Source organism: Anomaloglossus baeobatrachus, chromosome 6, assembly GCF_048569485.1.
Source record: "Anomaloglossus baeobatrachus isolate aAnoBae1 chromosome 6, aAnoBae1.hap1, whole genome shotgun sequence".
NCBI classification, from domain to species: Eukaryota; Metazoa; Chordata; class Amphibia; order Anura; family Aromobatidae; genus Anomaloglossus; species Anomaloglossus baeobatrachus.
Window position 1 is genome coordinate 551,094,322 of NC_134358.1, and position 22,294 is coordinate 551,116,615.

A 22,294-nucleotide genomic window follows, 5' to 3' on the forward strand; every position below is an offset into this window, starting at 1 on the left:
ATATAGGGGCAGTATTATAGTAGTTATATTCTTGTACATAGGGGCAGTATTATAGTAGTTATATTGTTGTACATAGAGGGCAGTATTATAGTAGTTATATTATTGTACATAGGGGCAGTATTATAGTAGTTACCAGCTCTGTCCTCACCTATTGTACCATCACCCATTCCCTGTAGACTGTGAGCCCTCGCGGGTAGGATCCTCTCTCCTCCTGTACCAGTCTGTCTTGTACTGTTAATGATTGTTGTACGTATACCCTCTCTCACTTGTAAAGCGCCATGGAATAAATGGCGCTATAATAATAAATAATAATAATAATAATAGTTATATTCTTGTACATAGGGGCAGTATTATAGTAGTGATATCCTTGTATATAGGGGCAGTATTATAGTAGTTATATTCTTGTATATAGGCACAGTATTATAGTAGTTATATTCTTGTATATAGGGGCAGTATTATAGTAGTTATATTCTTGTACATAGGGGCAGTATTATAGTAGTTATATTATTGTACATAGGAGCAGCATTATAGTAGTTATATTCTTGTACATAGGGGCAGTATTATAGTAGTTATATTCTTGTACATAGGGGCAGTATTATAGTAGTTATATTCTTGTACATAGGGGCAGTATTATAGTAGTTATGTTCTTGTACATAGGAGCAGTATTATAGTAGTTATATTCTTGTACCTGGGGGCAGTATTATAGTAGTTATATTCTTATAAATAGGAGGCAGTATTATAGTACTTATATTCTTGTACATAGGGGCAGTATTATAGTAGTTATATTCTTGTACATAGGAGGCAGTATTATAGTAGTTATATTCTTGTACATAGGGGCAGTATTATAGTAGTTATATTCTTGTACATAGGGTGCAGTATCATAGTAGTTATATTCGTGTACATAGAGGGCAGTATTATAGTAGTTATATTCTTGTACATAGGGGCAGTATTATAGTAGTTTTATTCTTGTATATAGGGGCAGTATTATAGTAGTTATATTCTTGTACATAGGGGCAGTATTATAGTAGTTATATTCTTGTACATAGGGGCAGTATTATAGTAGTTATATTCTTGTATATAGGGGCAGTATTATAGTAGTTATATTCTTGTGTATAGGGGCAGTATTATAGTAGTTATATTCTTGTATATAGGCGCAGTATTATAGTAGTTATATTCTTGTATATAGGGGCAGTATTATAGTAGTTATATTCTTGTACATAGGGGCAGTATTATAGTAGTTATATTATTGTACATAAGAGCAGCATTATAGTAGTTATATTCTTGTACATAGAGGCAGTATTATAGTAGTTATATTCCTGTACATAGGGGCAGTATTATAGTAGTTATATTCTTGTACATAGGGGCAGTATTATAGTAGTTATGTTCTTGTACATAGGAGCAGTATTATAGTAGTTATATTCTTGTACCTGGGGGCAGTATTATAGTAGTTATATTCTTGTACATAGGGGCAGTATTATAGTAGTTATATTCTTGTACATAAGGGCAGTATTATAGTAGTTATATTCTTGTACATAGGGGCAGTATTATAGTAGTTATATTCTTGTACATAGGGGCAGTATTATAGTAGTTATATTCTTGTACATAGGGGCAGTATTATAGTAGTTATATTCTTGTACATAGGGGCAGTATTATAGTAGTTATTTTCTTGTACATAGGGGCAGTATTATAGTAGTTAAATTCTTGTACATAGGAGCAGTATTATAGTAGTTATGTTCTTGTACATGGAAGCAGTATTATAGTAGTTATATTCTTGTACCTGGGGGCAGTATTATAATAGTTATATTCTTGTACATAGGGGCAGTATTATAGCAGTTATATTCTTGTATATAGGGGCAGTATTATAGCAGTTATATTCTTGTACATAGGGGCAGTATTATAGTAGTTATATTCTTGTACATAGGGGCAGTATTATAGTAGTTATATTCTTGTACATAGGAGCAGTATTATAGTAGTTATGTTCTTGTACATAGGAGCAGTATTATAGTAGTTATATTCTTGTACCTGGGGGCAGTATTATAGTAGTTATATTCTTGTACATAGGGGCAGTATTATAGTAGTTATATTCTTGTACATAGGGGCAGTATTATAGTAGTTATATTCTTGTACATAGGGGCAGTATTATAGCAGTTATATTCTTGTATATAGGGGCAGTATTATAGTAGTTATATTCTTGTACATAGGGGCAGTATTATAGTAGTTATTTTCTTGTACATAGGGGCAGTATTATAGCAGTTATATTCTTGTATATAGGGGCAGTATTATAGTAGTTATATTCTTGTACATAGGGGCAGTATTATAGTAGTTATATTCTTGTACATAGGGACAGTATTATACTAGTTATATTCTTGTACATAGGGGCAGTATTATAGCAGTTATATTCTTGTACATAGGGGCAGTATTATAGTAGATACATTAATATATTCTTGTAGGTTAGGGGGTTAAGTTATTTTGTGACTATTAATCTCTGTGATTTTAATTGTACAGATTTATTATTGGACGTGAGAAACCCGGACAGATCAGTGAGGTTGCCCAGTTGATCAGCCAAACTCTGGAGCAGGAGCGTCGTCAGAGGGAGATGCTTGAGCAGCACTATGCACAATATGACGCTGATGATGACGAGGTAATAATAATAGTAATATGGGTTTCTATTAATGCTTATTTAAAGTTAAAAGGTTTTTATTTGCAACAAGTGCACATTGAAGTATTGCACCTGTAGAAGTCATTGGTGTGTGACCAGATCGGAGTGCTAGCCTGTGTGCTCATGGAGTTTTTTGGAGAGGTCAAACCAAGGCTTTTTCTACTGGAAATGCTCCTTCTTTGTAGAGTTTTTTTGAAGTTTTTCAATTTCTATGTGCAGTTTTGAAGAGTTTCAAGTGTTTTTGTAATGTTTTATTTTCTTGAAGTGTTTTTTTTTTATTCTTTTACTTGGACTGTGCCTAGTTTGGAGTGGATTCCATTAGAAACCGTATTCTAGAATTGACATGGACTGTCTTTTCTCTCACCTGGCATTTTTTTGGAAACTGTTGAGGAAGAAAAATACTAAAAAAAACCAAACATATGATCTTCAAAGTGACTTTACAATGGAGATGAATAGAAAGAGTCTTTTAAGAGTTTTTTTGAGACATTTTTAAGGTTTGGGGTTTTTTTTATTAGTGGACCTGTTTTATAAAATAAAACCCATTAAAAAAAAAACCCTTCGGGCACATACTGTTAGTAATCATCCCTAACAAAAAGACAAGAGGAGAGCAAATTACCCACCATGGAGGATATTTTGGCTTCAACTTAATGAAAGTAGTAAGGATTTTCTAAGCAATTTATAGAACATTGGAATTTATTTTCTAATTATGCTAGTAATATCAAATATGTGTGGACTTTATATAGATGTTAATGTTATTTTGTTCTCAACATTCCGATACATTTCCTGAACATTCCAATACAGTTCCTGAACATTCCGATACAGTTCCTGAACATTCCAATATATTTCCTGAACATTCCGATATATTTCCTGAACATTCCAATATATTTCCTGAACATTCCAATATATTTCCTGAACATTCCGATATATTTCCTGAACATTCCGATACATTTCCTGAACATTCCGATACATTTCCTGAACATTCCGATATATTTCCTGAACTTTCCGATACATTTCCTGAACATTCCGATACAGTTCCTGAACATTGCGATACAGTTTCTGAAAATTCCGATACATTTCCTGAAAATTCCGATACATTTCCTGAACATTCCGATACAGTTCCTGAACATTCCGATACAGTTTCTGAACATTCCGATACAGTTTCTGAACATTCCGATACAGTTTCTGAACATTCCGATACAGTTTCTGAACAATCCGATAAATTTCTTGAACATTCCGATATATTTCCTGAACATTCCGATACTGTACCTGAACATTCCGATACAGCTCCTGAACATTGCGATACAGTTTCTGAAAATTTCGATACATTTCCTGAAAATTCCGATACATTTCCTGAACATTCCGATACAGTTCCTGAACATTCCGATACAGTTTCTGAACATTCTGATACAGTTTCTGAACATTCCGATACAGTTTCTGAACATCTTTTTTTTTTTTTAGTGTTACAGTTAATAACATTAATTTAGATCTTTTTGTAAATTCGCTGTAAAATTAAGATTCCGGTGATTTGTGTTAATAAAAGAGACATGTTGCATAGTCTGGAGGTGGTCGATCTGCCCCTTATATAGAGGGACCACTCTTTTTTTGTGGTACATCTAATAAAATTAATCAATAGATTTTGTATATTTGCTGTAAAATTAAGATTCATGTAATTATTGTTATTAAAGGATACAAATTGTATAGTCTGCAGGTGGTCGATATATCGATGATGTCCATCTGCCCCTAATATAGAGGGACCACCCGTTGATATTAGTCCTGTCCAGTGGTTATTATTACAGCCTGTTTACAGCAGGAGATTGTACTAAACAGAGACATGTAGCAGAATATGAGATCAGTTAACAGCAACTTGTTGATGTTTCCAGGAAAATTTTTAGGCACCAAACTGAAGGAAAAAAAAAGGTAAAAATGGTAGTAAAATAAAGTTTTATTAAAAGTTAAAAGTTGAATGATTTGAGGATGCACCTAGAATAATGAACAGATTTGGAATTTGTCATAGACATTCTTTTAGAATGATGGCAAAAAGTTTTTGGGATTTTTAACTCGTGTGCGGATCCATTTTCCTCTTTTGCACTAAAAATCCAGCTTTGATGGTGGAGCATTTTCTCTGTGCAGGTGGAGCAGACTTCATCATACAACAGGGTTGAAGCAAATTTCGAGCTTTGTTATATTTTATGTGATTTATTTATTGCGTCCTGTCATTTTTCTACGATTCTGGACTGGTTCCAGATTTGCAGCAGCATGAACTGCACATGAACCGCACCAGCTGGGACGCGGCCTGGATTATTAATGTCATCTGCTCATTTCTGTCATATCTTTCTTTTTTTTTTTTTTTTTTGCTGCCGAGGTTTTTTTCTGTTAATTTTGACCCATAATCCCAATCCATTGTATGTTTCTAATTTTGATGATACGCGTCACTGGGTAGTGCTCCAACAAGGATTGGGGCAAGTTTTAATTTTGGGGATTTTGTTTCTTTATAAATAGTGTTGTGTCCAGTATTGCATTTCTCGTCTCCATTGAAGTGATTTGGGTTAAGCTGCAGTACCACACACATCCTGTAGGCAGGTGTGGCGCTGCTTTTGGAAGAAAACGGCCATTCGAGTAGAGCAAAATGCTTCGTAAGACCCTTCTCCAAAGACCAGGTTAATATGTTGTGGCTGCCAAACCTAATCCTACCTCCTCCGACCTGCCAGAACACTCAGCTCCTCTTTTGATTAGGCAGTCCGGTGCGATGACTTGACTAAATCGCTTCCCTACTATAACATCATCAAACCCCTTTGATAGTCATCGGAGGTGTTTAAAATCTTCTTTTAGAGATAGTCCAGCAAAGGAGCCTCATGAGCTTGAAAGTTTCACTTTAAGTGATATTCCCTTCCTAGGGTACAAGTGTCAGTCATTGAATCATTGAAGGTATATAAGTAAAGTGTAGGTGTCATTAGGAAAGCATAGTGCAATCCATCCATTGTTTCAGTCCTTTTGCCACTAGATATGCCGTTCTGTAATTCTAATTCAGGCTTATCTGGGACGGACCTTGTGCAGTTCATCTTTTTCATTTTGCATGGTGGTGTCTGAAATAATGTAGCATCACTAAAAAACTGTACATTCAAGACATGTGATAATTCCTGCGCATGCACAGTCTGTTCTGTATTTCCCATCAGAAATCCTGCACATACACAGTATGATTCGTATGTCCAGTGAGAAATCCTGCGCATGCACAGTCTGTTCTGTATTTCCCATCAGAAATCCTGCATATGCACAGTATGATTTGTATATCCAGTGAGAAATCCTGCGCATGCACAGCCTGTTCTGTATTTGTCATCAGAAATCCTGCACATGCACAGTATGATTTGTATGTCCAGTGAGAAATCCTGCGCATGCACAGTCTGTTCTGTATTTCTCATCAGAAATCCTGCACATGCACAGTATGTTTTGTATTTCTCATGAGAAATCCTGCGCATGCACAGTCTGTTCTGTATTTCTCATCAGAAATCCTGCACATGCACAGTTTGTTTTGTATTTCTCATGAGAAATCCCGCGCATGCACAGTCTGTTCTGTATTATCCATCAGAAATCCTGCGCATGGACAGTCTGTTCTGTATTTCTCATCAGAAATCCTGCGCATGCACAGTATGTTTTGTATTTCTCATCAGAAATCCTGCGCATGCACAGTATGTTTTGTATTTCTCATCAGAAATCCTGCGCATGCACAGTATGTTCTGTATTTCTCATCACAAATACTGTGCATGCACAGTATGTTCTGTATTTCTCATCAGATATCCTGTGCATGAACACTATGATTTGCATATCCAGTGAGAAATCCTGCTCATAGACAGTATGTTCTGTATATCACGTGCAACATTTTGCACCTAGATAGTATGTTTTCAGTGCCCAATTAGAAATCTTGCTCATACACAGTATGTGTTATGCACTCTGTGAAAAATCTTCCACATGCACAGCATGCTATATTTGTCCCATCAGAAACCCTGCACATGCACAGCATTCTATATTTGCCCCATTGGAAATCTTGCGCATGCACAATATGTGTTGTATGCCCTATCAGAAATCTTGCGCATGCACAGTTTGTTGTAAACGCCCCAGCAGAAATCCTGTGCATGCGCATGTGTGAAATGCTCTTTGTTATAATTTCTTTTCTAATAAATCCTTCATTCTAGTTCACATACATATTACTGCCATGAACAGATAAGTACAGTAGATTTAGGAAGTGCAGAGGTCGCTGTTCCTGGTGGGGGCCTTCCTAGAGATGTCCACACCAAAATGTACAATAGCAATCTACTCTGATGATTACATTTTGATGTGTTTTTACATGTTTTTATTATATGTCAAACTATCGCCCCATATCACTTCTCCCCTATGCCTCAAAACTACTGGAACAGCATATCCATCTTGAATTGTCCTCATACCTCTCCTCCTGCTCCCTCTTTGACCAGCTACAATCTGGCTTCCGACCGCATCACTCTACTGAAACTGCCCTAAACAAAGTCACCAATGATCTACTAACCGCTAAAGCCAAGCGACACTACTCTGTCCTCCTCCTCCTGGACCTGTCCTCTGCCTTCGACACCGTAGACCATTCCCTCCCACTACAGATTCTCTCATCTGTGGGCATTACAGACTTGGCCCTATCTTGGATCTCCTCATACCTAACCGACCGAACTTTCAGCGTCTCCCATTCTCACACCACTTCCTCACCTCGCCCCCTATCTGTCGGTGTCCCCCAAGGCTCAGTTCTTGGACCCCTGCTGTTCTCCATCTACACCTTCGGCCTGGGACAGCTCATAGAGTCCCACGGCTTTCAGTATCATCTCTATACCGATGACACACAGATCTACCTCTCTGGACCTGACATTACCTCTCTACTAACCAGAATTCCACAATGTCTGTCTGCGATTTCATCCTTCTTCTCTGCGCAATTCCTAAAACTTAACATGGGCAAAACAGAGTTCATTGTCTTTCCCCCTCCTCACTCATCTCCTCCAACAAGCCTTTCCATCAAACTTGATGGTTGCTCACTCTCCCCAGTCTCACAAGCTCGTTGCCTTGGAGTAACCCTCGACTCTGCTCTATCCTTCAAGCCACACATCCAAGCCCTCTTCACCTCATGCAGACTACAACTCAAAAATATCTCCCGGATCCGTGCTTTCCTTAACCAAGAATCAGTAAAAACATTAGTGCATGCCCTCATCATCTCCCGCCTCGACTACTGCAACCTCCTGCTCTCTGGCCTCCCTTCCAACACTCTTGCACCCCTCCAATCTATTCTAAACTCTGCGACCCGCTTAATCCACCTCTCCCCTCGCTATTCCCCAGCCTCGCCACTCTGCCAATGCCTTCACTGGCTTCCCATCGCCCAACGACTCCAGTTCAAAACATTAACCATGACATACAAAGCCATCCACAACCTGTCTCCTCCCTACATCTGTGACCTAGTTTCCCGGTACCTACCTACACGCAACCTCAGATCCTCACAAGATCTCCTTCTCTGCTCCTCTCTTATCTCCTCTTCCCACAATCGCGTACAAGATTTCTCCCGTGCATCCCCCATACTCTGGAACGCTCTACCTCAGCACATCAGACTCTCCCCTACCGTGGAAAGCTTCAAGAGGAACCTGAAGACTAACCTCTTCCAACAAGCTGTCAGACTGGGTGGGCGCAGATTGAATAGCTGTTAGGATGGGAGAATAGCTGTCAGTCGAGCTGAGGGGGTTGGCAGGCCTGGAATAGCTGTTAGCCCAGTCTCTGCCCACCCAGCCTATCAGTCAGGCTGGGGGTTGGGACTGAAATAGCTGTCAGTCAGGCTGGGTGACCAGGGCTGGAATAGCTGTCAGGCTGAGGGATGGGGCTGGAATAGCTGTCAGTCAGGCAGGGTGGGGGCAGGGCTGGAATATATATCAGGCTGGGTGGGGGCAGGGCTGGAATAGCTTTCAGTCAAACTGGGTGGGGGCAGGGCTGGAATAGCGGTCAGGCTTGGTGGGCGGAGACTGGAATAGCTGTCAAGATAGGTGGCCGGGGCTGGAATAGCTGTCAGTTGGGCTGGGTGGTCGGGGCTGGAATAGCTCTCAGTGGGGCTCGGTGGCAGGGCTGGAATACTTGTCAGTCGGGCTTGGTGGGTGGAGCTAGAGTAGATGTCACTCAGGCTTAAGGTGGGGCTAGAATAGCTGTCATTCAGGCTCAGGGTGGGACTAGAATAGCTGTCATTCAGGCTTAGGGTGGGGCTAGAATAGCTGTCACTCAGGGTGGGGCTAGAGTGGATGTCACTCAGGCTCAGGGTGGGGCTAGAATAGCTGTCACTCAGGGTGGGGCTAGAGTGGCTGTCACTCAGGCTCAGGGTGGGGCTAGAATAGCTGTCATTCAGGCTCAGGGTGGGACTAGAATAGCTGTCACTCAGGCTTAGGGTGGGGCTAGAATAGCTGTCACTCAGGGTGGGGCTAGAGTGGCTGTCACTCAGGCTCAGGGTGGGGCTAGAATAGCTGTCACTCAGGGTGGGGCTAGAGTAGCTGTCACTCAGGCTCAGGGTGGGGCTAGAGTAGCTGTCACTCAGGTTCGGGGTGGGGGGAACCTAATACTTAGATTTATGAGCTCTCTCACTCTTTATCTGGACCTCAGTGATTGCTGAGAGAAGCCCCGTCCCCGTTCAGGTGATATTGGCTCTGCTTTTGCTCCTCTGAGATGTGGGTAAAGCCCAATCGGAGCTGAGCCTGAGCTCCTCTTCCCGTCATTTCAGCAATTGCTGAGGGTCGTCATACTTTAATTCCCCTTTAACTCTTGAATAGAATGTATCTAGCACTGTTTTTCTTATTTATATGAGTTTAGGCTTTTCATATATTTACCCTTTTTTTTAGTATAGGTCTGACGGGCACTTTCCCCCCCTGCCATAGTATACGGCGGATCTGCCATTGCGGGTTATTTTTCTAGGTACATGCTGCGCACCGCACTGCTCCGCTCTTCTGCAGACTTCTTGAGCGATTGTTTTTCTGCGCACACACTGACCTGGATGTAGCATCTCCGAGCGCCGCCCCAGGGAATACTCCCGAAGCCGCTCTGAAGCCTCCGCTCTAATTTCACTCGGATCAGCCACCTCGGCTTCCATAAAAACAGACTATTAAATGTCTGGAGTGCGTCACTTACATAAATAGTGGCATTAAATATTTCCTGCAGCAGATAATCAAATTACACAGCAGCGGTGCAGGGAATGTTAATGAGACAGGTGCTCGGCGCGGCCGTCTGCAGCGGATGAAATCCTGGCTATCGAGCAATCTGCTATTTCACAGACATTTGGTTCTTCAGTGTCTCCAAAGCTTTGCTTTTCAATTCATCATCTAAATCTTCCAATTAAAAAAAGGAAAGCGGCTCCGTGATTCCATTTTCATCCTTCGGCTGATCAGAGGAGAATCGCGCCACGGCTCGTTGCATTTTTTTTGTCTTTTAGTATTGCAGTATTTTTTTTTTTAACATTAAAAACTCAAGATCAGACAATCCAAGTTAGTAACAGAAAGACAGGAACACAAGACAGTAAACAGGAGCAAGTCAGGGTCAGTAACCAGTTACCTAAGTGATGTGTGACACTGAGGCACTTCTCATGGACAATCCGTCAGGTGGAGACGTCAAAGAGTCTGGGGTCAAAAGCCAGGAGAGTACGTCAAAGGCAAAAGGGTAAGACAAATGGATAGTCAGAGGCAAAGTCCAGGGTCAGAATGTGTCAAGGTAAAAAGGATAATCCAAGCAAGTAGTCAAAGGTAAATCCAAGATCAGAAATATAGGACAAACACCACTGAGCAAAGCTACAACTAGCAGTGATCTGATCATCGCAAGCCTACTAAATAGTCTGAATGGTTGACACCTGTAGGAACCCTTGTAGGCCCAGCCTGATAGGGCATCTGGGTTTTCAATCACAATACCAATAACCCATCACGCCCCTTCCTCAGATTGGACAGCTGGGTTGCCACTCACAATACTGACAACCCAACATGCCCTTTATCTTATAGGGTGGCTGAGCAGTCACTAACAGCATCCATAGGACACCATGAGTGGTAAAATTGTGACAGTATCTCCTCTTCTAGGGGGGCCACCGGACCTCCAGGTTTCCCAGTAAACCTTAAATGGAAGGTCCTGATAAAACTATCAATTTTCACAGATCAGGGTGGAAGCAAGGATCTCCCTCTGTTCCATATCTCTTCCAACAAATGAGCTACTGAATGGAATTTCGAGCCCTCCAAGAGTCGACAATTCTCTGTATCTCATACTCTAAACTGCTACCGTAGGAAACCGGAGGAGATGGAGATGAGGGAGAGAAAATTGAAAACTCCTTTACCCCCCAAAACTCCTTTAACCCCCAAAACTCCTTTAATAGGGATCTGGGAACGACGTTTGGAATGCAAAAGATGGGGAACCTTCAACCTAAACTCCACCAGATTGACCACTTCTTGAATCTCATAGTGACGAATGACCTTCAGACCCAACTGCGCCGACTTTACTTTAAGTTTAATATTTTTGGATGACAATGAAACCTTATCAACAACTTTAACGACAAGATCAGTGGATCGTTTTCTATAAGCCTTCCAGTTTTGGTGAATCTGAGCTGCTCCAAAATTCTTTTGAACCTGCCGCCAGACATCCCCAAGTTTCTGAATGGTGACCTTCACCTCAAGACATTCAGAACTGAACCTACAAAATTCACCAAAATGGGGTTGAAAACCATAATTACAAAAAAACGGCAAGGTTCCAGTGGATTGATTGACCCGACTGTTAAAGGCAAGAGGTAAAAATGAAGACCAGTCCTCCAACAAAACATCTCAGAATTTGTTCCAAAGATTGACTTGTCTTTTCTATCTTCTGATTGACGGTTTCAGGGCGGTAGGCAGAAGAAAATGACACGTCAAACCCCAGTTTCTTACAAAAAGCTCCCCAGAATTTGGAGACAAATTGTGCCCTCCTATCAGACACAATGTTAAGAGGAATACCATGAAATCTCACAATGTGAGAAATAAACAACCAGGACAGGTTCTGCATTAGGTAACCCTGACAAAGGAGTTCAATGAGCCTGAATCGGTCAACTACCAACCAAAAATAGTTTTTCCACCAGAGAGAGGCAAATCCATGATGAAATCCGTGGACAAATGAGTCTTTCTGGAATTGGCAATGGAGCCAATTCCCCGGTTGGCAACTTATGATAGACTTTAGCGCCTGTACAAACTTCACAAAATCTTTAACATCATTATTCATGGATGGCCATCGAAAGACCCTGGCAATGGCTTTCTGCGTACCCATGACCCCCCAGATGACCGCTCAAGACAGAATCACGAAACTCTTGCAACAGATGCAATCTTTGGTTCACAGATACAAGCAATGTTGACCCTGGAGTGGCGGAAGGGGCCAACGACTGAACTTTATGGATCTCCGCTTCTAATTCCGAATATACACACAGAAATCACAATGCCCTCAGGGAGAATGGAGGATGGAGGCTCTGGAGGAGAAACTGAATTAAGTGTGTGATAATGCATCAGCCTTTCGTATTCTTGGACCGCGGCCTGAATGTGATAAAGAAATTGAATCTAGCAAAAAATAAGGACCATCTGGCCTGTCTAGGAGTTAGTCATTTAGCTGATTCAATATAAGCTAAATTCTTATGGTCGGTGATCACAGTAACTTGATGAACTACTCCCTCCAAAAAACGCTTCCATTCCTTAAAGGCTAATTTAACAGCGAGTAGCTCATAATTTATTTTAGCAGATGAAAATTTTCTCGAAAAAAATGCACATGGATGCAATTTGGTAAGAGTTTTAGAACCATGAGATAAAACGGCCTATAGGGTGGCTGAGCTGTCACTCCCGACATCCATAGGACACCGTGAGTGGTAGACATGATGTCATCAGGTTATAGGAGTCTCATAGACTTTCACGTAAGTCACTTTTATGATGTCACTAGATCTCAGTAATCTCATAGGCTCTCTTTTTAATTACTACAGTGATGTCACTAGATCTTAGTAATCCCAAAGGCTCTCCTCTGAGTTACTTGAGTAATATCACTAGATCTCAATAATCTAATTGGCTCTTTTCTGAGTTACTTGAGTGGTGTCACTAGATCTCAGTAATTTCATAGGCTCTCCTCTGAGTTACTATACTGAAGTCACTAGATCTCAATAATCTCATCTCTTCTTAATTACTTCATAGATGTCACTAGATCTCAATAATTCTATAGGATCTCCTCTGAGTTACTTCAGTGATGTCAATAGATCTCAATAATTCTATAGGATCTCCTCTGAGTTACTTCAGTGATGTCACTAGATCTCAATAATCTCATAGGCTCTCCTCTTAGTTACTTGAGTGATGTCACTAGATCTCAATAATTTAATAGGTTCTTTTCTTAACTAGTTCAGTGATGTCACTAGATCTGAGTAATCTAACAGGCGCTCTTCTGAGTTACTTCAGTGATGTCACTAGATCTCAATAATCTCAAAGGCTCTCCTCTGAGTTACTATGCTGAAGTCACTAGATCTCAATAATCTCATCTCTTCTTAATTACTTCATAGATGTCACTAGATCTCAATAATTCTATAGGATCTCCTCTGAGTTACTTCAGTGATGTCAATAGATCTCAATAATTCTATAGGATCTCCTCTGAGTTACTTCACTGATGTCACTAGATCTCAATAATCTCATAGGCTCTCCTCTTAGTTACTTGAGTGATGTCACTAGATCTCAGTAATTTAATAGGTTATTTTCTTAACTAGTTCAGTGATGTCACTAGATCTGAGTAATCTAACAGGCGCTCTTCTGAGTTACTTCAGTGATGTCACTAGATCTCAATAATCTCAAAGGCTCTCCTCTGAGTTACTATACTGATGTTACTAGAGCTCAATAATCTCATCTCTTCTTAATTACTTCAGTGATGTCACTAGATCTCAATAATTCTATAGGATCTCCTCTGAGTTACTTCAGTGATGTCACTAGATCTCAATAATTCTATAGGATCTCCTCTGAGTTACTTCAGTGATTTCATTAAATCTCAATAATCTCAAAGGCTCTCCTCTTAGTTACTTGAGTGATGTCACTAGATCTCAGTAATCTAATAGGTTCTCTTCTTAACTAGTTTTTGAGTGATGTCCCTAAATGTCATATCTTCTTAATAAGCTCAGTGGTGTCACTAGATCTCAATAATCTCATATTCACTCTTCTTTATACTTGAGTAATGTCACTAGATCTCAGTAATGCCACAGGATCTCCTCTGAGTTACTTGAGTGATGTCGATAGATGCCAATAATCTCATAGGCTCTCCTATGAGTTACTTCAGTGATGTCAATAGATCCCAATAATCTTGTAGGCTCTCCTCTGAGTTACTTGAGTGATATCACTAGATCTCAATAATCTCATTGGCTCCCCTATGAGTTTCTTCAGTGATGTCACTAGATCTCAATAATCTTATTGGCTCCCCTATGAGTTTCTTCAGTGATGTCACTAGATCTCAATAATCTCATTGGCTCCCCTATGAGTTTCTTCAGTGATGTCACTAGATCTCCATAATCTCATTGGCTCCCCTATGAGTTTCTTCAGTGATGTCACTAGATCTCAATAATCTCATTGACTCCCCTATGAGTTTCTTCAGTGATGTCACTAGATCTCAATAATCTCATTGGCTCCCCTATGAGTTTCTTCAGTGATGTCACTAGATCTCAATAATCTCATTGGCTCCCCTATGAGTTTCTTCAGTGATGTCACTACATCTCAATCTTGTTCTCCTTACCATAGTGAAATGATAGTAGCACAGTAATAAATTTTGAACGAGTCCCCAATGCATTAAGTCGTAAAGCTACATCTCCTGATAATGCATAGGACAGGTATCCAAGAGGAGAGCCTATGGGGATTACAGAGATCCAGTGACATCACTAGTAACTTTTGAAGAGAGAATATGAGATCACAAAGATCCAGTGACATCACTAGTAACTTTTGAGGAGAGAATATGAGATCACAAAGATCCAGTGATATCACTAGTAACTTTTGAGGAGAGAATATGAGATCACAAAGATCCAGTGACATCACTGTAATAACTTTTATGAGTGAGAGTTTGAGATCAATACAATCTAGTGACATCATTGTAAAATCTTTGAGGAGAGTATATGAGATCATGTAGATCTAGTGACATCAAAGAAGTAACTCAGGGCAAAATGGATCACATAATATCGCTCACATTCCACACGCAAAGCTACAGAAAACAAATCTTTGATATTATCCTCCTACTTTACCGCAGTTTGCTGTTTTGTCACAGTTGTCACATTCCCCTTGAAGCTGTATTATAGCTGTCAGCATCTCGCAGGGCTGATAAAATGTTCCTTTCATCCTTGGAAACAATTAGGACATAAATTGTGCTTAGAATGTATTTTCTTTCAGCAGCGTCGTGTTCCGATCACCCACGTGTTCGCCATTATTGGGCTGACATGCTCGGGAGTGTGGGTTACAGAGCTTTTTAATTCTGAGATAAAAGGACGCGGGGTGCGACTATTAGTGCAATGCACTTGTTGTGCTGAAGTGTTAAAGAGTACAGGTTACAAAGGGGGGAAATTACAAGGAAACTTCCATAGGAAATGTGTACGTATCTGCAAATATCCACACATTTCCGGCATTATACCCTGTTTGGATGGAAACATATTCATTGCAAAAAGAAAGTTTTGCCAATTTCAATTAAACTTTGATAAATCAAAAATATATGGAAACCTAGTGAAAACAAATGATCACATCATGTCTGCCTGCAGACACCACTAGAGGGAGCTCATGAGCTGAATGCATACATTGAACTCAATGATGCTACAATATTAAACAAACTCCCCCTAGTGGAAGTTAGAAGAATAATTTAAAGGGATATTCTCTTAAACTTTTATGATATTGACTCTTCATGTAAATTCTGAATTCAGAACTCTTATATATAAGTAAATGGAAACCGGGAGAAACGCACAGTGACTGCAGCACTAAGCAAAATGGGGGAGAGGATATATAATGTTGTATTTCATGTCATAGACAGGTGAATACGCCACAGATGAGGAGGATGAGGATGTTGGCCCAGTCATCCCGGGGAGAGAGATGGCCATTGAAGTTTTCGATCTTCCAGAAGGCGATGAAATGTTTTCCTCGGACCTGGATGCCACCAAACTGGCCCACAAGTTTAAAGAGGTAACACAAAGATGTCTATGAATTTGGTGCCATGGAGCAGGAGCCCAGGGACATAATTCTGCACCTTTTTTTATCTAGTCAAATGGTGACAGCCCAGCAATGGCTTGGCCTTAACGATCAGCCAATTTTCATCTAATTTTTATTTTTACACATTTCTACTTCTCCAACATTTTTTTTTATGTGATTGTTGATGGACCTCAATTTATGTGGGAGAAATTGTATTACTTTTGGGCCAATACTGTGTAATTTCTATATATATTTTTTTCTGATGCAAATATATATTTTTTTCTTTTTACACACACACATATATATATATATACATGTGCATATATATATATATATATATATATATATATATATATATATATATATATGAACAACAGCAAGGCAAAATCCAGCAATAACGTGAGCAATCCAGGATGCTGTTAAAAAAATTTTTTCTTTCTTTTTATTCATAAATTCATTAAAATATAATGGTCCAAGCAATTCAGAACAGCATTATCGCAGGAAAATAGCGCAGATAGGACTACGCGTTTCAGCGGTAAAATCCGCCTTCTTCACGGTCCAGAATCTGATCTGCTTTCCAAACATAGAACCTTATATACATCTCACGCCCATCAGGGTAATTACAAACATGTGAGAGATATAAAAACACAAGCTAGAAAAGCAAATTAAACATGTAAGCTATCCGCATATTAATCAATATACAGCATGCATAAGAGTTTATAAGGAAAGGATTCATCATTTAGGAGAAAATGTAATCAGATAATCCAATAACCTGACCAAAAAAACTATTTTTAGAGTGATGCACAAAGCCTAACACAGTAGTAATAGCCAGCAACATATAATGCAACAATGTGTCAATAGTGCATAATGATATCCATACGATTGTTAAAGCCCTGTGGCATGCGGGTCCCCAGCTCAAATATCCACCTACTCTCTCTTGCAAGCACTTTTTTATGAAAATCTCCCCCTCTCAATGGTTTTTTTTACATGCTCTATGCCCATAAAAGAAAAACCGCGTAAATTCCCATTGTGTTTTTTTGAAAAATGTCGGGATACTACTGATGCACCAACCATTGGCAAATTGCTAGCATCTGAAAGATGTTTGCGGATTCTGGTTTTAAGGGGGTTCATCGTGCAACCTACATATTGCATGCGGCATATATTGCAATTAATTAAATAAACTACATTCTCCGTATTGCAGTTTATAAAAGAACGAACATTAAACTGTTTTTCATTGGAAATAGATGTAAATATTTTAGATTTATTAGCAAAACCGCAGCACTTACAAATATTGGCACCGCATTTAAAAAAACCTATTGTTTTTAACCAATTGCTAGGGGAGATTTTATCTGAATCTTTGAACATGCTAGGTGATAATAGTTAGTTTCACTAACTATAGTCCTCAGTTTAATTCTATTGTTAAAATTATCAGAAAATATCTTCCGTTATTATCTCAGAATGAAATTTTTAAAAATATTGTGGAAAATAATGATATTGCCTTTGTGGCATAAAGGGCCCCAACATTAGCTACATTATTATCACCTAGCATGTTCAAAGATCCAGATAAAATCTCCCCTAGCAATTGGTTAAAAACAATAGGTTTTTTTTAAATGCGGTGTCAATATTTGTAAGTGCTGCGGTTTTGCTAATAAATCTAAAATATTTCCATCTATTTCCAATGAAAAACAGTTTAATGTTCGTTCTTTTATAAACTGCAATACGGAGAATGTAGTTTATTTAATTAATTGCAATATATGCCGCATGCAATATGTAGGTTGCACGATGAACCCCCTTAAAACCAGAATCCGCAAACATCTTTCAGATGCTAGCAATTTGCCAATGGTTGGTGCATCAGTAGTATCCCGACATTTTTCAAAAAAACACAATGGGGATTTACGCGGTTTTTCTTTTATGGGCATAGAGCATGTAAAAAAAACATTGAGAGGGGGAGATTTTCATAAAAAAGTGCTTGCTAGAGAGAGTAGGTGGATATTTCAGCTAGGGACCCGCATACCACAGGGCTTTAACAATCGTATGGATATCATTATGCACTATTGACACATTGTTGCATTATATGTTGCTGGCTATTATTACTGTGTTAGGCTTTGTGCATCACTCTAAAAATAGTTTTTTTGGTCAGGTTATTGGATTATCTGATTACATTTTCTCCTAAATGATGAATCCTTTCCTTATAACTCTTATGCATGCTGTATATTGATTAATATGCGGATAGCTTACATGTTTGATTTGCTTTTCTAGCTTGTGTTTTTAAATCTCTCACATGTTTGTAATTACCCTGATGGGAGTGAGATGTATATAAGGTTCTATGTTTGGAAAGCAGATCAGATTCTGGACCGTGAAGAAGGCGGATTTTACCGCTGAAACGCGTAGTCCTATCTGCCCTATTTTCCTGCGATAATGCTGTTCTGAATTGCTTGGACCATTATATTTTAATGAATTTATGAATAAAAAGAAAGACTTTTTTTTTTTAACAGCATCCTGGATTGCTCACGTTATTGCTGGATTTTGCCTTGCTGTTGTTCACATTTGTATGGATGGACTCCTACGTCCTGATCCGGGCACAACGGAGTTAACCAGGTGAGCTGAGGATCCAGGTGATTCACTGGAGTGAGCTGGTCTACATTGTTGGACATATATACAGTTAGGTCCAGAAATATTTGGACAGTGACACAAGTTTTGTTATTTTAGCTGTTTACAAAAAGATGTTCAGAAATACAATTATATATATAATATGGGCTGAAAGTGCACACTCCCAACTGCAATATGAGAGTTTTCACATCCAAATCGGAGAAAGGGTTTAGGAATCATAGCTCTGTAATGCATAGCCTCCTCTTTTTCAAGGGACCAAAAGTAATTGGACAAGGGACTCTAAGGGCCGCAATTAACTCTGAAGGCGTCTCCCTCGTTAACCTGTAATCAATGAAGTAGTTAAAAGGTCTGGGGTTGATTACAGGTGTGTGGTTTTGCATTTGGAAGCTGTTGCTGTGACCAGACAACATGCGGTCTAAGGAACTCTCAATTGAGGTGAAGCAGAACATCCTGAGGCTGAAAAAAAAGAAAAAATCCATCAGAGAGATAGCAGACATGCTTGGAGTAGCAAAATCAACAGTCGGGTACATTCTGAGAAAAAAGGAATTGACTGATGAGCTTGGGAACTCAAAAAGGCCTGGGCGTCCACGGATGACAACAGTGGTGGATGATCGCCGCATACTTTCTTTGATGAAGAAGAACCCGTTCACAACATCAACTGAAGTCCAGAACACTCTCAGTGAAGTAGGTGTATCTGTCTCTAAGTCAACAGTAAAGAGAAGACTCCATGGAAGTAAATACAAAGGGTTCACATCTAGATGCAAACCATTCATCAATTCCAAAAATAGACAGGCCAGAGTTACATTTGCTGAAAAACACCTCATGAAGCCAGCTCAGTTCTGGAAAAGTATTTTATGGACAGATGAGACCAAGATCAACCTGTACCAGAATGATGGGAAGAAAAAAGTTTGGAGAAGAAAGGGAACGGCACATGATCCAAGGCACACCACATCCTCTGTAAAACATGGTGGAGGCAACGTGATGGCATGGGCATGCATGGCTTTCAATGGCACTGGGTCACTTGTGTTTATTGATGACATAACAGCAGACAAGAGTAGTCGGATGAATTCTGAAGTGTACCGGGATATACTTTCAGCCCAGATTCAGCCAAATGCCGCAAAGTTGATCGGACGGCGCTTCATAGTACAGATGGACAATGACCTCAAGCATACAGCCAAAGCTACCCAGGAGTTCATGAGTGCAAAAAAGTGGAACATTCTGCAATGGCCAAGTCAATCACCAGATCTTAACCCAATTGAGCATGCATTTCACTTGCTCAAATCCAGACTTAAGACGGAAAGACCCACAAACAAGCAAGACCTGAAGGCTGCGGCTGTAAAGGCCTGGCAAAGCATTAAGAAGGAGGAAACCCAGCGTCCATGGGTTCCAGACTTAAGGCAGTGATTGCCTCCAAAGGATTCGCAACAAAATATTGAAAATAAAAATATTTTGTTTGGGTTTGGTTTATTTGTCCAATTACTTTTGACCTCCTAAAATGTGGAGTATTTGTAAAGAAATGTGTACAATTCCTACAATTTCTATCAGATATTTTTGTTCAAACCTTCAAATTAAACGTTACAATCTGCACTTGAATTCTGTTGTAGAGATTTCATTTCAAATCCAATGTGGTGGCATGCAGAGCCCAACTCGCGAAAATTGTGTCACTGTCCAAATATTTCTGGACCTAACTGTATATATGGATGTATATGTATATGTATGTATATATATATGTGTATATATATATATATATATATGTGTATGTATATATATATATATATATATATATATATATATATATATGCATATATATGTGTGTGTATATATATATATATATATATATATATATATATTATATATATATATATATACATATATATTTTATATATATATATATATATATATATATATATATATATACACAGTGTGTGTAGCAAATTTAGCTACATATTATATTTAATTTTTTTTTTTTATTTATTATTTTTTTTTTTTACTGTTCAGGTTTCATACCAAATTATCTGTTAAATGAATTGTTCTGCTTATTAAAGGGGCTGACCAATACTCCGTTCCTATGTAAAATGAAAACAGCCTATACTCCCCTCCGGTATCGTCTCCATTCCAGCGATATCTGCGCTGAGTCTCCCGGGGCTTACGTTGTGCCTCGTGAGCGCTGCAGCCCATCAGTGTCTGATAATGGAGCACTTCACTCTCACTTCCTTCAGACGAAATAGACATACAAAATGAGTGAGAGCTGATCTCTAACTTCCTCTGAATGTATCATGAGTGTGCCCCATTCTGGGGTGACCGCTGGTCTGGGACCACAAGGTCACAATGCCTAATATATGCAAATCTGCAGCTTGTGTTTACATTAATCTGTTTTCTTTTGATTGTGTAGGGATTAAATTCAAATAAAGAAAAGGAGTGCACCACAATAGCAAATAATAATAAAGGGGGTGCTGTTAATGCAATGAATCAAGGTAAATGTAAGGAGAAGAGAACAGACATTGCATATAAACGCACAACCCAAAATAGAAAAATGAAAAACCTTTATTCATAGTACACAATGTATATAAAACCAATTAAAAACATGGACAAAGACAAGATCTTGTACCCACAATCAGGATAATACTATATACATATGCAATAATAATAATGTCCTGCCACAGCCAAAATTTGTAGTATAAGAAAACAGCCACCTAGAAGTAGTATCTATCTAATGACATATCATAACATATTCATATATGAAGACAGCAAATAGCCTAATGCAAAATAGACAGATTATACTGAGGTGGCAGAAGCTCTGGAATGATAAACCCCCAAACACACAATGAGGCTCATGTAAATTTGGAAGAGAACAGGGTGTAAGAAAAAGGCAACTCACACATACCCCAAAATGATAAACCCCAAACACACAATGAGGCTCATATGAGTCTGCAAGAGCACAGGGTGTAAGGGGAAAAAAAACTCACACATGCCCCAGGGTCCAAAGTAGTCCAGACAATAAGATTCTATTCCTAAGGAGCAGGGGAGGAACAGAGCCTGTATGAGCTAGGGCGCAACACTCAAAATAGATCAGTGAGTGCCCACCCCATAACGGGGAAGATGGAATGAAGGGGTGACCACAGGATCAAATGAAGCAGAGCATTCGCGCTGGGGCAGAGACAGGGAGTGAGTACGCCGATCACCCCACGCGTATCGCCGCTGCTGCGGCTTCGTCAGGGATTAAAGACTCTTTGCTATCTGGCTATCCTTTGTAGCCTTAATCTTAGGTGCAGCTCTTTGTGACCACTCCTCTTCGCTATAAGACATCATGTGTCTTACCATGTGATGCCGGTTATAGAATATTTGTTCTTATTCTGACCACTTTGGAAGGAGCCTGTCTCTAGAAGATGCTGAGGTGTCATGACAATTGCAGCTGTAGTGTTAGCTGCGTTAGAAGAGTTTGGAGTGTTTTCATCTTTGTGTCTATTGTACCCCTGTCTGTTTCCCTCCCCTTGTGCTGTATTATTGTAGTGGTGAGACTAGTGCTCTCACCGGCCTTCTCACTAGCCAGGATGAGTTCAGGGCAAGCCAGGGCCTAGGCACATGATTGGCGACGGGGGCAAGAACCCATATAGGGACATTAGGGAGTGCAGGGATCAGTATAAGGTGAGTGTAGGAGTTAGTCCTTCACTCCTCTCCCTAGCGTCAGGTCCCACCGTTGTATTGTGTTCCCGATGTACTCTGAGTTGCGGTATTCGCCGTGGTCCCTTAGACCTGGCAGAACCTCGGTAGTCACTGTGTGACCGAATGTCAGTTCTATCTTAAGAAAGTGAGAATGAACTGATTC

At 39.6% G+C, this 22,294-nt stretch overlaps 1 protein-coding gene across 2 annotated transcripts in view; it reads left to right on the forward strand.

Annotated features, from left to right (window-relative positions):
• Positions 1–22,294, forward strand: part of PPP1R9A (protein phosphatase 1 regulatory subunit 9A) — a 265,367-nt gene that overhangs the window by 192,034 nt on the left and 51,039 nt on the right. For both annotated transcript variants that reach the window (XM_075315675.1, XM_075315676.1), the window contains exons 6-7: positions 2,506–2,641; positions 15,700–15,852. In XM_075315675.1, coding sequence (XP_075171790.1) covers positions 2,506–2,641; positions 15,700–15,852 — 289 coding nt within the window. The remainder of the gene's footprint in view (positions 1–2,505; positions 2,642–15,699; positions 15,853–22,294) is intronic.